Source organism: Octodon degus, unplaced genomic scaffold, assembly GCF_000260255.1.
Source record: "Octodon degus isolate 3935 unplaced genomic scaffold, OctDeg1.0 scaffold00084, whole genome shotgun sequence".
Classification (NCBI taxonomy): Eukaryota; Metazoa; Chordata; class Mammalia; order Rodentia; family Octodontidae; genus Octodon; species Octodon degus.
In genome coordinates this window covers 10,751,249-10,770,109 of record NW_004524660.1, presented here as the reverse complement: position 1 = coordinate 10,770,109, position 18,861 = coordinate 10,751,249, and the positions used below count along the sequence as shown (strand labels likewise).

The following is an 18,861-nucleotide window of genomic DNA, read 5'->3' as shown; positions in this document are numbered from 1 at the left end:
CCGCCCACGGCGAAGCCCCGCCCCACGGCGAGGCCCCGCCCATAACAAGCCCCTTCGCGTCCTCCTAGAACACCCGCCCAAGACGCCCCGACGTAGGCCCCGCCCCACGACGAGGTCCCGCCCCAGACACGCCCCCTTCCAGTCCCAGGACGCGTCGCGCGGCCCGAGCCGGAAGTAGGCGAGCTCCGGGGCGTGTGGCTAGGTCTGTGGCTCCCTGCGGCGCGCGGCCGCCGTCCACCTCAGGGGCTTACGTCTGAGGCGTCGCTGCTGTCACGACCATCACCTCACGGAGACGCTTCTAGAGAGTAGGCCCGGCCCTTTGCCGGGCGAAGATGTTGCCCCTGTCCATCAAGGACGATGAGTACAAGCCGCCCAAGTTCAATCTGCTGGGCAAGGTCTCGGGCTGGTTTAGGTGCGCGTGCTGCCGCGGGAAGTTGGGCTGTCGGCGGGGGCTCCGGGCCGGGATGGCGGCGCCGCGCGCGGCCCCGGCGTGCCCGTGGGCCGGGGCGAGGGCCGGCGGCCGCGCTTGCCTTCACTCCCCCTCTTCGCGGCCGTGTCGTTCCAGGTCCATCCTGTCGGACAAGACGTCTCGGAACCTGTTTTTCTTCCTGTGCCTGAATCTCTCTTTCGCCTTCGTGGAGCTGCTGTACGGCATCTGGAGCAACTGGTAACCGAGGGAAGCGCCGGGCGGAAGCGGGCGGGCCGCCGCCGAGTGCCACGTCGCTCTCCCCGGGCGCTCGGGCTCACCTGGGCCGCCGCCTCTGGCCGGCCCGCCAGCCCGGCCGTGGGCTCTGCGCCCCGCGCCCCGGCCTGCCGCCTGCCGGGACCCGCTCTCGCCGGGGGAGCGGCCTTTGGCTCGCCTTCGCGGTGCGGCCAGGTGTCCGGCTTGGCTGGGTAGGACCTCGCGTGACCTCTGAAAGGGTTCGAGGAGACGCCCGGGGAAGTGAATGCCGCTCTCGCTTCTCGGGAGTGCTCAAGTTTACTGATTTTCTTCTGGTCTTGGCTACAGCAGAAAATCGAACATAGATTCTAAGACATCTCTCAGCTCGATGGGCTTTAGTATCAGCATTGTTTTTGTTGTTATTGCTGTTTGTTTGTTAGAAACCGCTTTGGGAGAAGAAAATGTACACTGTGGGAATGCAGTTGTTAGCGTTCAGGTATTTGCAGTTGAGTACCTTGACTTCTCGTGAAATGGTTCTGCTGGCAGCAGAGCATCACTTCTGAGCGTGCTAACTCCGTTTTTACAGTATAAACCCAGTTAAGGATCTGATGAAAGCCAACACTCAGAATTTTGTTTAAAGCTTACAGATGTTCTGGGGTTCCCTGAAATAGATATTGAACCTTAAAATTGGAAGCTGCCATTTGTGCTTTATTTTCAATTAGGCCAGCTATTGTTTTTTATTTTTAATTTTTTTGTGGAACCGGGGATTGAACTTGGGCCCTTGTGCTTGCCAGGGAAGCACTTATTCTGAGCTATCTCTCCGGCCACGTCTATTGTTTAAAGTTGATTTACTTAAAAAATTACTATTTGATCTTTATTGAAATTGAATAATGACATTAGCTACTATCACCAGGTTTGTTATTCCTATTCTGTTAATATGAAAAAGTGGGCTTATAAATTCAATTGTCATTTTTTAAATACTCAATAATCAACATGATATAAAGTTTATTGGTTTAGTCACTACTGACAGGCATATATACATAATCAAATTTTGATATATTTAATAACTGTGTGTGCTTGTGTTAAGCATAGCCCATTGATTTTTTTTTTTTTTTTTTGCAGAACCGGGGATTGAACTCAGGCCCTTGCACTTGCCAGGGAAGTGCTTATTCCACTGAGCCATCTCCCCGGCCCCCCCATTGATTATTTTTTTTAATGAAGTTAACATTTTTGATGTATTACATACGTTGAAACACCATAGTCTTCACGTGGAGCATATGTGCTGATTGGTTTGTATATGCACATTTTGCCACAGTTACTTTATATTGCAGTGCATTTCGTGGCCCTTGCACAAATCACTTTGTGAAGTGTCTTTTTCAAGGGATTCATGTTTGAAGTGCTTAAATTGTATCTTTCGTGGAACATTAAGTATATCGTGACCTCTTTGATGTGCAGATGTCAATTAAGGAAAATGTGAAAGCCATCATTTTCTCAGCTTTCTCAGCCCTTAGTCAGCATGCATCAGAACGTAAGGAGCATTGCTGCTGGCCCTGCTCTTCTGCCCTGGATCTTGTTCTGCTCCTCTTAGACAGCTTGTTGTGTACCCCTCTAGTTTACTCTTCCATTGTATTGTTACCTCCTCCACAATGTCCGTTAGCATGTATTTTCTTTTGCGCGTGTATATAAACTTCTGCATCTGTAATTGCTAACTCCCCAGTATTTTTTATTAGTAGATGTGACGTATAAACATTTTCACTGACGTTTGAGGATATTTAGAAATTACTCTGGCCTTTCCCTAATCTTCTGATGCTTCATTTAGATGCCGGAATTTTCAGTTCTTCTGTTGACTAATCTATAAGATCTTGATTTGCCTAGATTATTCCTATGCTATGGATCCAGTTAGCTTATAAGTTCCTTTATAAGCTCACCAAACCACTTTGATTTTCATAGTCATTTATGTTCAACTTTAGTGTATAAAAATAAATTTCACGTTGACAATACAAGGTATCACTGTTTTTCTAATTGGGATTAAACACAAGTAAAAAACTTCACTAATAATGGTAGAAGCAGTTGATATAGTTGCAGTGCAACTATTCAGCTTTTCTAGTTTTTGTTCCGAGCCTTCATTTTATTTCTTTTTTTTCTTTCACTACAGGGTTTTGCTATGCAGCTCAGACTTGTAGTGATCCTCCTGTCTCAGCCTCCCCAGCACTGGGATTACAGGCGTGTGCCACCAGTTCTTCTAGCCACTAATCAATATGGGGTTCTGGGGCTGGCACAGCATGTGGTACTGGGGATTGAACTCTCTGATCCTTGTGCTTGGCAGGCAGGCACTTAGACCGCCAAGCTATCTCCCCAGCACTATTTAGGTCTGTTAGAGACAGGGTCTCCCTGCTGTGCAGCTCAAGGCTGGCTTTGAGCTCACTTTGTAACCCAGGCTGGTTTTGAGCTCCCAGTGATCCTCCTGCCTCAGTTCCCCAAGTGCTGAGATTGTAGGCTTGCACCACCATGCCTGGCCAGAGCCTTTAATAGAAGCACTTAATTACAACTGATTTACATTCTTGATGGTGAGTAGGTATCTTCAGTGAAAGAGTAGCTAAGTTGTTTACCTGTTTTTCCTTCCATAAATATCTATTTCTTTTCACCATTTATCTTGAACAAGCTTTGTTAAAGTAGGAATCTTTTCTGTTTTCCACTGGCACCTTTGTCCACCACTTAGTGTTGAGTGCTTATCAGCTGAATGAAAGAATGAGGGAGGAATGAACTTAGGAGATTTATGCTAAATATGCAAACTACCTTATTAAGAGGAAAAAGTGCAAATATTAGACTCTTATTCTCAGGAAAATGGTATGAACGTGATAGGTGCTTTTCTCCCCAATTTTAGTATATGTGCTGCCGAGGCGAGCGCTGTGCTTTTTCCCCTACTGTTTATTTCACTCCAGTACTATGTTTTTCAGTCACTTATCTGCTGTTCAGTAACAAGGTAACATCAGAGTATAGTTTTGAACCCTTGAGGATTGTTTAGTTTCAGTATAGTGAGAAAGTCTAAGATTCTGATTACACAAGATACGATCTCCTATTTAAGAAGGCTGACAGTTCCAGCCGCTCCTTGGAGCTGAGCATCTGCAGTGCAGAGGAGAGGTAGCGGGTATGGACGCGGGCTTCAGGAAGCTGTAACCCGATGTTAACTTTTCACCACAGCCTTGATCACATGCTCATGCCTGCTCGCACATTTGGTCTCTTCCAGTCAAACATGTCTGCTAAGTTTCAAGGAGTCTTCATTTAAAGCAGGAAGGGACTGTGGATGGATACCGCACGCTCTGGAAGTAGAACTGGGGGAGACGTATCTGCCTGCTTCTGTAAGTGGAAGGTTGAGGCCTAGAGTTTTGTGTTTTCCGAAGTAGAAGCAAGGGCTAGAGTAACAATTACCCAGATTTTTTTGTAGTAACCTAATAACCTTTCCTCTTTTATCTTAGTATAGTTGTCTTTTCCTTATTCTTTTATTTTACATTGAAGAAGTTTAATGTCAGTTGTATTGTTTACCAGAGCTGTTGGAACCATTGTTCTTGAGGCAGGGAAGAAACTTAAAGGGGCTTTGCTTTGTATTAACAGGGTAAATATTCAAGAAATGTTTAAGGCAATGTTGGACATTTGTTTGGTCCGACTTCTTGATAATATGTCTTTATAATATGCTTTTAAGCCCTTGGTAACTCATGTTTCTGTTAGGTTCAAATTGTTATGGAGTTCAGTCTTTTACCAGCTTGCTCCTCACAAAAGATAGCACTGCTGGCGGGGCATGTGGATGCCTTTTGCTTTCCTGCAGTCTGTTTTTCTCCTTATTAACTTAAGTATTTCATTTGCTGAGTAATTTTAAGTTAGGAGATATATTATTTCACTGCAACTCATTAGTTTATTAACACTACTGTTAAGATTCTAAGGATTTTCTAGTTTCTTTATAATAAATTGACAGTTAATGTATTTTCCCCTTTTCTACTGTGTAGAATCAGCTAAGAGGGGGTTTGTAAATTGTGATGATCTCTTCTGTTTAATTCTGAATTGATGTTTAATAGCCAAAATGGATATATAATTAGCTTAGTTACAAATAATCCTTTTGCCTGGGGGTATGTATAGCTCAGCGGCACAGCACCTGCCTGACAAGTGCAAGGTCCTGAGTTCAATTCCCTGTACAAAGAAATAGTCCTTTAAAAATTTTTTTTATTATGTAAATTATTTTTTTGGAGGACAAGGTCTTGCTATATAGCCCAGGCTGGCCTCAAACTTATGGTAATCCTCCTGCCTCAGCCTCCTGAGTGCTGGGATTGCAGGGGTGTGCCCCCACACCAGGCTCCAGGTAAAATTTTAAACATCTATAAAAGTACAGTTTAATAGAACTCCTGCACTTGTCACCTGGGCTTAACCTTAGCAAGGCATGGCCTTTTCCATTCTATTTGTTATCCCTGTCCCACCATTGGATTGGCTAAACAGATGAAAGTTGCCACATGTCCATAAGTCCTGGCATGGTGGCGTGTGCCGCTTCTAACCCCAGCATGCTGAGAGGCTAAGGCCGGAGGATCACAAGTTTGAGCCTTGCCTAGGCAACTTAGTGACGTAGTAAAACCTCATCTGGACATAAAATAAAAAGGCTGGAGATGTCATTCAATGCAAAGGACCTGGGCTTAATCTCTAGTACCACCAAAAAACTAGAAAAATTTTTATAAACACTGTGATATTTTATGCGACATTCTTTTTTTTTTTTTTTTTTTGCAGAACCGGGGATTGAACCCAGGCTCTTGCGCTTGCCAGGGAAGCGCTTATTCCACTGAGCCATCTCCCCGGCCCACACTGTGATATTTAAAAAATGTCAGAGCTTCCCCTTTTTATTAACATAACCCTCATGCCATTATCACCTATAAAATTAATAATTCGTTAATATCAAATGTCTAATCAGATAGTAAGTGTTCAGATGTCCTCTGTTGTCCTTTTACATTTTTTATACATTTGGTTTTACAGATGACAGTCTGAGTAGTGTTTGGTTGACAGGTCAGAGTCACACAGACCTCTCATAATTTATAGGTCCTCTTTTTCCACTTGCTTTTTCCTCTAGGAGGTCAAAAATAAAATCTTCTCAAAAGTTTTTTTCTGTATGTTCTGTTCACATTTATTCTAGTTTGTTTCAGTGTTCAGATTTTTCCTTTAAACTTAAGAAATTTTCCCTTATTAAAATACCATTTAGTGGGCACTTAAAAAAGTTTAAAATATATATATATATATATTTTTAAATATATTTTAAAGAAACGAAAAGAGCCTAAAATGAGTGTGCTGATTTTAACAATTAGTTTTATCATCTTTTACTAAAATTACATTTGATGTGTAAATCATATAATCTATTCTATATGTTGCCTGTATTTTTATACGAATTTATGCCACACAGTTCAAATGATAATTCATAACCTGGAACTTTTGCTGATACTGAAAATGAACACTAACATTGACTTCCTAAGAGCATTCCTTTAATGCGTGTCGATGGCGTGAGGCCAGAAGTGCCTGGCTGATCACGTGGGCGTCTGCACGATGGTTGTGAAGCAGCCTCCAAGTCAGAATGCCGGTTTTAAGGAACAGATTGCATCTGACTGCTCTAATGGAACATGATGTTCTTCCATCTTAGAATGGAAGTGTTTCTTCAGGTAGGGTCACGTGGTATGAAATACTGAAATGATTTAAGTGGAAGACTAAATTTAAACAAGATTAAAACTTCATTTTGATAAGTATGAAAATTGCCGTGCTATTTCTCAACCTCTTTGATTGCTGTAGTATTTATTTTTTTCTATTTGTCCTTTAAGGTATATCCTATGAACATATATAAAGTAAATGTGTTAAAAAATAGCTTACTTGGCTACTATAACAAGATACTAACAGGTCGAGTAAACAACAGAATTTGATTGTTTCAGAGTTCTGGTGGTTGCAAGTCTTAGATTGAGTGTCAGCAGGGTTGGTTCTTGCGGGGACTCTGTGCTCTTTCATGTACCTTCAGTTGGTTTGTTGGTGATCATTGACATTCTGGGACTTGTAAAAGGCTTTCCTCCATCTGATTTATCTGTACAGGGTGATCTGTGTGTCTGTCTCCCCAGATTTCCTTTTTGTAAGAGCATCCGTTCTTTAGGTGAGGTACCACTTGAGAACCCAGTCTCAGCTGTTATGTCTGTGTTAAGCATTTCTAAGTGAGGCCACATTCCGAAGTACTGACAGTAATAATGCTATCCGTGTGTAGTGTTTTATTAAATGTATGTTTAGAGTAATGAACCATTAAACGTATTTGTGTTTATTTAAAAAGAATATTCTAACTAAAGCAGATTTATGGTCATTTTAAGTACAATTTATAAATAGAATGAAATATGTACACTAGAAAATAAAGGCATTAAAAACCAAACATAGCAAGGAAAATAAACCTGTTAAATGTGTAAACTAACATAATCACTAAACTTGACTTTTAAATGTAGTTATAAAATCTATAACATTAATACAACTACACTGTTGTTCTATTTATCAGAATAGAAAATAGTTTTCTGAAGCCAAGTTTTTTACAGCATGTTGCCATTTAGTTCTTTAGTTAGGGGATAGAAAGCAGTTAGCTGGGTCTTTATTAGTGGCCTTATAACACAGGCCAGATACTCCTCATTTAACGACTTACCTCTTTAAGGGTTCTTTGGGTTTAGGAGATGCTGCTCAGACTTACGACCCATTCTTTAATCAAGGGCTATCTGTACAGAGAAATTCTTCCAGTGAGTCCTTCAGTCTTCAAAATATAATATAATTAAATTATTTTCAGTGTTTTGTGGCTGTCTTGGTTTTAGTACATATTTTGGTGATATAGCAATTCAAGAACATATTTTAAAATATCAAATCTGAAGGGCCGGCCTGGTAGCTCAGCAGACTAAAGCGCCTACTTCGGTACAGCACAGCGGCCAGGGTCTGATCCCTGGTGTGCCCTGCCAGCCCCGCCCACGGGGCGCAATGAGGGGCAGTTGAGACTGGGCATGGTGGTGCATGCCTGTAATCCCAGCGCTTGGGAGGCTGAACACAGGAGAATCACCACAAATCTGGTCTACATAGGGAGACTGCAGATCCTGTAGACCTTGTCCTAAATACAGAAAAAAAAAATCAAATCTGAGAGAACTATATGAGTAAAATGCTGCATGGTTTTATAAATACTGTGTTTTCTTGTGGGTGAATAGCATGTTTTGACTTAAGTTTCCAACTCTAGCTATTCCAGTTATGTTATTGGAAGAAATTTAAAAATTACTTTTTATATTTGTATGAATTATGTGTTTTGAATTTTAGTTCATAGTACTTCCAGTTGATGAAAGCTCTAGCATGTCGTTAAATGCTAATCGCTATATAGGTCATGCTTGGAAAACCATGTATGATGAGGCATTAATTATAATTAGTACAACGGTTTGTGATTAATAGTACTGATGGGAATAGTGGTGTGGCTTTGATTGGCCGAATTTGGGCTGTGGTACATGTTTCATATATATTATCTAAAATCACAGTAATTATGACACTTTTAGCTCTTGCCGTGTGTGAGTGATGGCTTAATTGAAGTGGAATGAAGTGAAGGAAACTGGTGGTTTACAGTTGTGGTGGTGATTTCAACGCAGTACTCTAACTTCAGAAGCTTGATGTTAAAGACTTGATTCATAAAAACCATTGCTTTCAGAATGTTTTATACACTTTTCTTCTAGTTCGTTGATTTTTCTTCTTACCTGTGTCCAGTGAATCAGCTGCAAGCATTCTTCATGGCTTCTGCTTTGTTCTTGTTCCTGGCATTTGCACTTGACACTTCTCATTCATTTTCTGAAATTGTGTGTTCACGCATTTTGTCTACCTTTTCCATAGCTCATTATTGATCAGAGTTGCAGTAGTTTCACTATAGAGGCTGATATGTTTGCCTGCTTCTGTTGTTTTCTTCAAATTCAGTAAGTTTTGTTTCTTGCTTTTTTTTGGTCTTTTTGAAACAGACTGGCCTATGTAGTTCAGACTGGCCTTGAATGCCCTCTGTGGTCTAGGCAGGCCTCAAACTCTCCGTGGTCCTCCTGCCTCAGCTTCCTGAGTGCTGGAATTACAGAAGTATACTACAACGACTGGCTTTTTTGCTCTTTTATGTGTCTTGAAATTTTTGATCCATACTGAACATTGTGAGTAAAGAGCGGTAGACACTGAAGTAATAGTACTTGCATCTAAAGTAGGAGTGCCTCAGCCGTGAGGCTGTGAGTGGTCGGATGGGGTGCACGCAGTCGCCTTGCACACGTGTGCTGCGGAGGCGTTCTGTGCTCTTTCCCCCTCTCTCCCTGAACTGGTCACTGCTGTTGCTTCTTACTCAGGGTCAGGTTTGTGGTGAAAGCAGAGGGCTAGTTGGTTGCTTGACCGAGCCTCCATTTTGGGTAGGTCCTGTAAGTTGGACCTTAGTAATATATTTCATCCATCTCCCCTCTAGCAAAATCCTTTATGTGGATGTGATCTTACAAGGTAGTAAGTTTCCTCCTTCCCCATTAGTGATGTAACATCCACTTTTTATTAGAAGACTTCGTGTCCCTTCTTTAGTAGCATTCTTTTAATGGTTGTGTTGATCTACATAACATGAGCCCTTAAATTATGACAGTTAAGGCAAGCATGGTGGTACACACCTGTAATCCCAGCACTCTGGGAGGCTAAAGCAAGAGGATCAGAAGTTTGAGCCCAAGTCTGGGCATGGTGGTGCATGCTTGTGATTCCAGTGCTGAGGAGGCTGAAAACAGGAGGATCATTACAAGTCTGAGCTGCATAGTGAGACCCTGTACCAAATATATAAATTGTTTTAAAAAAAGGAAGTTTGAGCCCATTGGGGGCAACCTAGTGATCTATTCCATTATACTCTTAAAACCAATTGTAAAGAATAAGCAACTAATAACTGTATTTCAGTAAAACTTGCAAGACCAGATAGTTGCTTAGGTTTTTCCTGTAGGTTGTAGCTTATAAATACTGTAGTAGACAATTACCTGTAAAATAAAACCTTACTGACATATAATTCACATACCATACAGTTCACCCATTTAAAGTATATAATTGGGGCCAGGGAGATGGCTCAGTGGAATAAGCGCTTCCCTGGCAAGCGCAAGGACCTGAGTTCAATCCCTGGTTCCACACACACACACACACACACACACACACACACACAAAAAAAAAAGTATATAATTGTGTGGCTTTTAGTATCTGTGGTAGAGCTGTAAAGCTGTCCTAACAGTCAGATTTAGAACATTTTTTTACTCCAAGAAGAAATCCTCTCTGGTCCCTCATCGCAATAGCTAGTCTTTCTACAGCTAGTCTGCTTTCTGTTTCTGTGGATTTGCCCATTTTGGCTGTTTCATTTAAATGAAATCATAATAGCGCGTGATCTTTTCAGACTGATTTCTCTCTATTAGTGCGTTTTCAGGGTTCACCTATGTTGTATTTGAATTAATACCTCACTTACTTTTCCTGCTGTGTAACGTGTTAGAAGTGTCACACCTGGTCAAAAGTTATTAACCTATCTCTTTGAGTATAGACATTCTAGTGGATGTGGGATTATTTTGCATTGTGGCTTTGATTTTCATTTCCTTGTAGTTGATGTTGAGTATCTTCATGTGCTTATTGGCTATTTATGTTTTTGAGAAAACGTCTGTTCAGATCTTTTTGTCTACATGCAGTACTGAGTTGTAGAATTGGTTGAATTTTAACAATGCCTTGTGTCCTCTGATTACATGCCCTTCGTCAGATGTAAGAGTGGCAAATATTTTCTTCCATTTTGTGCCTGGTCTTCTTCTGTTGCTTTTGCTTTCATATGTAATAAGTCATCACCTAGTCTAAAACTTCATGCTCTAAGGGTTTTATCATTTTCATTTCATGTTAAGCTCATTTTTGTATAGGATGTGAAGGGTCTAGAATTCCTATTCATGTGTAGTCAGCTGTATTAGCACAATTTTGTTAAGGAGCACTTGTTGAAAACATTGTTCTTTCCACCATTAAATTGTTTTGGCATCCTTGTCAAAAGTCAGTGTATTATTTATGTGAGGATTTATTTCTGGAGCCAAAGTTTATACCACCGATCTGTCCATTGCTGTTATGCCACTGTCACACTGCTTTTTTTTTTTTTTTTTTAATATATTTGGTACAGAGGCTATAAGGTCTCACTACACAGATCAGACTCAGAGTGATCCTTCTGTTTTCAGCGCTGGGATTACAGGCACGCCCAGTCTCCTTTGCCCTCTCAGCCCACCCTCGGGGCCAGCACAGCACGCCAGGATCGAGCCCCAGTCCTGTGTCTGCCTAAGCAGGCGCTTCAATCTCCTGAGCTGTCTGGCTGGCCCCTGCATTGCATTCTCTTTAATTAATGCAGCCCTTTAGGTTTTGACGTTGGAAAGTGTGAGTCCTCCAACTTTGCTTGCCTTTCAATATTGTTTTGTCTGTTAAGCCCACTGATTTACCATATGAATTGTAAAGTTAGCTGGTTAATTTCTGAAGAAATTACCTTGGATTTTGATGGGCAGTAAATTGAATCTGTAGACTATTTAGGGAAATATATGACAGCTTAAAAATACTGTTTTCTCTGCAGAGGTAGGACAAGGGGCAGAGCATGTACTCACCATGGGCATGCTCTGGTTTCAGTCCTTCAAAGAGAAAGTCTCTGGTCCCTAACCATGGAAGTTTTTCTACTTGTATAGGTCATCTTTAATTTATTTAACAGTTGTAGTTTTCACAATATAAGTTTTATGCTTTTTTGATTAAATTTATTGCTAGGAATTTAAGTTTTTCTATTTGATATTATAGATAGAATTTTATAAATTACATTTTGATGTGTTAGTGCATCCTGTAAATTTGTTGAATTAATTTGTTTTTTGGTATATATACTTTACATTTTCTACGTACTATACAAGATCATATGATCTGTTAATTTTTCTTCTTTTCCAGGTTTTTTTTTTTTTTTTACTGTAGTTGCTGCTTAATTGCCCTGTTTTGAGTCTCCAGTAAAATGGTAAATAGTGATGACAGGAGACCTCCTGATTTTGTTCCTGATCTTCAGGGCAAGCTTACCGGTGATATTGGTGTTGTTCACTAGGGGATTTCTATAGATGCCATATATCAAGTGGAAGTTTTCCTTTTTTTTTTTTTTTTTTTTTAACTACAAATGAAACTTAAGACCTTGTGTTTGTCAGGCAGGTGCTGTGTTGGTGAGCTATATCCCCAACCCTGAAAAAGATTTTTGTATTTCAATTTTGTTGAACGTTTTTGTCACGAGGAGGTGTTTTATTTTTGTCAAATGCTTCTCAGTAGCTATTGAAATGATCATGCAGCCGCGCTGGTCCTGCCCCCAGGGCACACTGAGATTGGGGATTGAGACTGGGCGTGGTGGCGTGTACCTGTAATCCCAGCTCTTGGGAGGCTGTAAACAGGCAGATCAACATAAGTCCAATCCAGTAGTGAGACCCTGAACACCCTGTAGACCCTTCCCTAAAATACAAAAAAAAAAAAAAGAAAAGAAAAGAAAGAAATGATCATGCAGTTTTTGTCCTTTATTCTCCTGATATGACATATGAACATTGATTGGTTTTCTTTTTTTTTTTTCTTGTTTTTTACTTTTAAAGTTCCTAATAGTAGGAGAAAATATCATACCATGTCTTTTAAATAGATTGTAAGTCAAATATACAGTATAAATCTTAAAACAAAAATTAAGATTAAGCAATATTCAGAAAATTAAATGCTAATTAATTAGAAATTAAATGTTTCAAAACAATTGAACTAAGGAAAAGTTTTCGTGATAGCAAAGAAGTACTAAGAGTAAAACATAAGATAAATACTGGAATGGCAACAGTTCGGGGTAGGTTATTGCACAAAGTTCTAGTGAGTGATTGACTTTCATATACCAAACTACCTTTATGTGTAGGGTTGGGTCACCCTTGATGATGACATGTGTGCACTTCTTATGTATTGTTTGCTTTGATTGTTTTGTGGAGTATTTTTACATACATATTTCTGAGAGATTGACTTGTTTTTTCTTATAAAGTTTTGTCTGGCTTTGGTATTAGGGTGGTGTTGGTCTTATACTTGGAAAGTTTTTTCTCATTTTGTTTTTTGGAGGAGTTTGTAGAAAATTGACATTAATTGTTCTTTGAAATCTTGATAATATTTAAGAGTAAAACCACCATTTTAGTAAAAACCAACTTTTATTTTCTTGCTAGAAGTCCTAATATTACTAGTTCAAGGGGTGGGGGAGATGGCCCAGTAGGATCAGGGCCTGCCTGGCAAGCCCAAGGGCCTGAGGCCAGTGCCCGCTTCAGGCCTCACGCTTTTCCAGTGGTTCGTACACTTCTTGCTTAGTATGAGGTTCGGACAGCCAGGGCTTTCTGCAGACGCTCGTTCCACCCTCCACCTTTGGAGAGCCTTGCACACCTGAGCCGCGCAGTCTCTGTTCTCAGGAGCAGCTCGCTGTTACTGTGTACTTCACTCGTGGCCTGGTGAAGGGTGATGTTTGCTTCTCATGCTTCAGCCTTGGACTGAGGCAGGCCTTGTATCGCTCAGTGTCAGAGTGGGGATTTTTTTCAGTACAAAGGTTTCTGTAGATCGTGGTTTGGGAGGCTGGGAAGTCCATTATCCGGTGATGATGTGACCGAGGGCATCACGTGAGACAGCAGGTGTCTCAGAAGGGCTGTAAGGGACCCTGTCCTTTCCCCTGGGAGCAGGACACCTGATAGCAGCAGGCTCTTGCTGTGCATCAGGGTAAGGTCTTGTGCCCCAGCAGTCTCAGCCCCTCGCCCCGCCCAGCAGACAGTGCTTTTCCTGCTTCTCTCTCGGTAGCAGTTAGCCTTCACTGGCGACCAGGGGTGGGCAGAGTCTTCGTCCAGCAGTAGGTGGCTTTGATTTCTGTCCCTCTCCACAGCAGCTGGTTCCTTTCTTGTGCAGGAGGCGGGAAGGTTTTCTTTTCACTTGCCTTTGATGCCTTGGTGCGTACTGTATCCAAGTGGTGTCCTTTAGGAAGGCAGTTCCCGAGCCGTAGCCTTTTAGAGAAGGAGGCCTGCGGTTGGTGCTATTGTAACACGTTGCTGTGCTTGTTCTTTTCCAGCCTGGGCCTGATCTCTGACTCCTTTCACATGTTTTTCGATAGCACTGCCATCTTGGCGGGACTGGCAGCCTCTGTTATCTCAAAGTGGAGAGACAATGATGCTTTCTCCTATGGGTAAGACTTTTCAAAAATCGTTTTCTTGAAGCATGGAATGTACAGAGAAATACTCAAATCTTAAGGTCAGTGAGCTGTTACAAATTGAGCACATCTGCAGAATTTAGAGCCATGAAGCCTTTCCTCGTACCTTGTCTAGTCCTTCCAGTTCACCTGAGACTAGCCTTTGTCCTGACGTCATGGCTTTGTTTTGACTGTTTAAAATCTGGAATAGTTGGTAGGGTTTTTTGTTTTGGCTGGCTCAGGCTGCCTTCAGGGCAGGTCTGGGGATCAGACCGCGGTCCCCTGCGCCTGACTGGGCTTGCCAGAGCAGGAAGCAACTGAGCTGACCCGCAAGCCCCCTAAGCCCTGTATAATTGGAATTGGCTGTATGTAATTTTATTCACATCTAAACCCTTTGGTTTAGTGAGTGGGCACTAAACACTTGCCAGCACATTCACCAAACACATTTAGGTGAGGTTATTTCAATTTAGAAGTATTTCTCATAACTTATGTTTTTAAAGAAAAAAGTCATTGATGAGAAATGGTGATTTTTTTTTTTCTCATCGAAGGCATAATTTACTGTTAATTTATTTAAAATAATTTCATAATATGGTTTTATCTGACTTACCTTCTTCAGTTCTATGTTTACGTCTTCATTTATACATATATACGTATATGCACATACTGTCACTGATTTGGACAATTAACTAAGTAAATGCACTGAGGGCCTGTGTTAGGCCAGCTTAGCGACAGGTGACTTTCTGCTGCTGCCTCTTATTGAGAATGCTCTAAATTTTCCATTATTTGATTTATGCTTTCTGTTTCCTTTTTTGAACTTAGAATTTTTTGTAGCATAATTATATGCAAGCAGAAGTCAACATTAATTTCTTTGTCTTTCTCTTATTGATTCTATTTTTAAATTTCTTATCCTGTGTTCTCTGTGTGTGTGTGTGTGTGTGCGCGCGTGCGTGCATGCGTGCACATGTGCATGTTTTTTGGGACGGATTGAGGAATAAAAGCTGATGGATTATTTGAAGCAGTGAATAATGGTTACATACTGAATAACAGCAGTCATATATAGCTGCAGTGTCAGCACACAAAAATAGAAGTCAGTAGGCTGAACCTGAGGATGAATCTCTGTAAGCAGCATTCCAAGGTGAGCGCAGTCTGGACTGACTCCACAATAGGAGAGACAGGCAGCTCTGAGAGCAAGCAAGACTTTCTAGTGCTGGTTTCTATAAAATCTTGTTCGCATCTTGTCATGCTCTTAGTTTTGAAATGGCAAATCCAGCATAAAAGCAGTATGCATGCAATAGCTAGATGTGTGTTTTTATAATGTCTACATAGAATTGTACCCTTTTTTCCTTTTGCCCTAGTTGAAGAATTCAGACACCAGTCACACTTAATTAGGTAGTAGCACTTTCCTGAATTACATGGTCTAATTTCAAGACATGCTGTGTTTAAGTAAATATAATCATTTGTAAGGCAAACATGTCACCTTTTTATAAGTTTTTCCATTTAAACCTACAGCCAAGAATGGTGGTGAGTTGGCCCTTGACGTTAATCCGTTACAGGAGGTGTGATGGGTACCAAACGCGGATTATTTTGGCTGGAAAGACTACGAGTCCTGAGGAAGTTGACCCAGATGAGTTCTAGCTTGGGTGTCATGTGCCAAACAGACGTCCAGTGGTGGGAGAGAATACATCCACATATGCTGAGCCCTGCATTTGGCCAGTGTCAGAGCGTTCTGGTGCCAGGGAGAGCGGTGCAGCCACGTGTACAAGCTGCTTCACTTGCTTGAGGTCAGCAGTGCCAGAGTGTATGGCACACACTTACTGTGCAAGGAGTTAAAACAAAAGGTGCCATTCATGCCTTTGATCTTGAAATCTAGGAGAACTACAGGACAAACAGCTTTCAATCAAAAAATAACTATGGCACTAAAAAGGTAGTTTTTAAAATCCCTTTTTATTTTTGGACAATAACCCTGGTGACGTACTAGATAGATGGCTTATTGTTTTTGGCAAGTTGCCTGCAAATTATTTTAATTTGATGTACTTTTCTCCAGAAAAAATAATACATAGTTTGACAAATAATATGTTAATATGATTTACTTATACTTGCTAGAAGACCAACATGCATTATTTCTAAGTGTAGAACTACATGTGGTGTTAGAATGCATTTGATAGGACAAACTCCAACATAACTAGATAGAATATCTTTCAAGAATTTCTTTTCCTAAAAACGTATTCATAGTCAAATTTGTGTTACTTGGGAACTGACACAGAAAGCAGGAAGAGCAGTCTCGACTCTCATTACATTATTTGAGGAGAGTGATTAAGTCACATTAGCACATTTTCAATGAGATTTGAACACAGCAAAATGCTGAGTTGAAGCTCTTTCTGTGAATTTAAGCCAAGTATGCTTTGCAGAAAAATAAAATCTTTCTCCCAATGCTTCACACACGTGTAGGAGGCAGAAAGCTTCAGGAGTGCATGGAGGAAGAGACGTATTTTAAAAAGTTTAATTAGAATTATATGCATCTAGAATTTATTCTAAAAGTAGGTAATTGAAAGTGTATGCCGATTTATCAATCTTAGAAAAGGAGAACGTTAAAAATGTAAATCTCAGGTCATCCCTGGGATAACTCCGGAATAATGTTACATGGTAGCAGAGCTGCTCTTGCCAGACCTAAAAGCTGAAAGGTAGAAAGAGAATCTACAAGGAGTCCCTAGAGAAGGAAGAATAAGGAAGTTCTTAACTCCCCGGTTTCTAGACTTTTCTGCTGCTCTTTCTCTGTGGATCTTTGCTTCGTCTCCTTTGTCTGTTCCGATTCTTTCTTCAGTGGGAACTTGAGATTTAAATTTCTGTGAAAGGTCTTTATAAACCTGTGTATGCTAAGAAGCTTGATTAATTGGCTTATAAATCTGTGTTTTGTGATGTTCTATTAAATGTAATTCTTAATTTCCTCAGTCATTTCCACAACATATTAAAATGTCCTATATTTATAAATACTTGGATTTTGCTGGTACATATAAGCATATAATATGGTTTAGAATCTGGGGTAAACTTACAGTTTGATTTTTTAAGAAATAACACTGTTGCTTACTGTGCTTCTGTTTAGGTATGTTAGAGCGGAAATTCTGGCTGGCTTTGTCAATGGACTCTTTTTGATCTTCACTGCTTTTTTTATTTTTTCAGAAGGAGTTGAGGTATAGTAGATAATAGTCAATAAATTACGTTTCTGTAATGTTTATTGGTTAAAGATATGTCATAACCTTGTTTTCAGCTGTCATAATTTATTGAAGGCAGTCGGAATAGACAAAGTATTATGTGTAACAGAAGCTTACAAAATAGTTGAAAAAATTAAACTGTAAACTTGAAATTGAAAACATGAAATGATAGTGCCTCCCGAGCTCCGAGTGAAGTGTGGATGCTTGGATGCGGCGGCGCGGCTGGGCAGGGAGGACCGCTGGAGGTGGGTGAGAGTTTTATTAGTGTTTTTGGCAATTAAAGAAAACATCTTAAAGATGAGTGAATTTACAGAGGGCGGTATCTTAAGATGCCAAAAAGAAACGAGTTTGGGAGCAGAGAGAGATTCACACAAAATGTTAGTATTCACCTAGAAATGGTAGTTGCTGCTTCTCGGCAGTGTTGACCACACTGCCTTCAAGCTGTCTTGGCAGATATTCTGGAGCGCATTTCATTCTGAAAATTGCTGGGATTTTTAATATTGCCTTGTGTCTGTGCCAGTCGATAAGAAGTTGTGTCGGTGCTGTGTGTCGTGTGTTTTGCAGAGAGCATTAGCCCCTCCAGATGTGCATCATGAGAGACTGCTGCTCGTGTCCGTCCTGGGCTTTGTGGTAAATCTAGTAGGAATATTTGTGTTCAAGCACGGAGGTCATGGACATTCTCACGGCTCTGGTATGATGGTCAGAACCTTTTGCTTCTTCATTTCCTGACCACTTTGTGTCATGGTTATTTTTTTAAAGTTAAACCGTATATCAGTTTTTAATAACAAAAGTAATATGTCAGAAACTTACTAATGTCTCCTCCGCTGTCCTCCTGCTGCCTGTGTCCCTTCTCCATTCTAGTGCCTTCTCAGAGCCGTGTACTTTGTCACTGCTTCAGAACCATCCCCTCACAACGCAGCAGCTCATTTCTTGCGCTTAATGCTATTCATATAAAACAAGCAAACCACAAAAACTTTGTGTATGTAGATGTGAGAAATTCCCTGTATGATCTGTTTTCAAGGTCTTTCCATTTAGTGCATATCCATCTGCTTGTCTTGTTGGCAGCTACCCCACAGCACAAGCCATCACATTTAACCAGTATTCTGTGAGTAGACCTCAAGTCCTTTGCACTTTTATGCTAGTCCCTGTGGGTCCTATTCTTGGAACACATGCCAGGTGTCTTTCCAGAGCTGTGTTGGCCTCTATTGTATTAATCATATTTAAATAAAAATTTAAATTTAACATTTTTGTTAATTAAAGTTAAAAATTCAGTTTTTCAGTTGCATGAGTGACATTTGAAGTGCCCAATAGGGCCAGCGAGACAGCTCAGTGGACTAAGCGCCTGGGTTAGATCCCTGGCACCACATGCTGCACTGGCCGTACCCCCGGGTGTGCTGGGTGGGCCACTGAGTCCAGGCATGGTGGCACACACCCCTGATCCCAGCGATGAGGAGGCTGAAAACAGAAGGATTGCTTTAGGTCCAAGCTTTGTAGTGAGACCCTGTACCAAATACATACATGAAAAAGCATAACACAAGAAAAACTTACAAGGCAGTTCCCTACTGGGAACTCTGTGTCTCCAGCTTCCTGTTGTGGCTCCCTGCTGGCTTGGAGGGAAGCTAATCTGTCAGAAGACAAAGCTGTTGCAACTATTGAGCTGCTGTTTGCATGGGAGAAAGAAAGTAACCTCACTGCTGTGTTGGGGATGTAAACCCAGATGTGAGGCGCAGGTCAGATGCCAC

The 18,861-nt window shown here is 41.0% G+C and overlaps 1 protein-coding gene across 1 annotated transcript in view; it reads left to right on the top strand.

The window, feature by feature from the left end:
• The first annotated feature begins 108 nt into the window (after nt 1-108).
• Nucleotides 109-18,861, top strand: part of Slc30a7 (solute carrier family 30 member 7) — a 75,468-nt gene continuing 56,715 nt past the window's right edge. Inside the window, exons 1-5 of the mRNA XM_004637002.2 lie at nt 109-412; nt 566-667; nt 13,794-13,907; nt 17,011-17,098; nt 17,684-17,810. Of these exons, the coding sequence (XP_004637059.1) occupies nt 333-412; nt 566-667; nt 13,794-13,907; nt 17,011-17,098; nt 17,684-17,810 (511 nt within the window). The 5' untranslated portion in view covers nt 109-332. The remainder of the gene's footprint in view (nt 413-565; nt 668-13,793; nt 13,908-17,010; nt 17,099-17,683; nt 17,811-18,861) is intronic.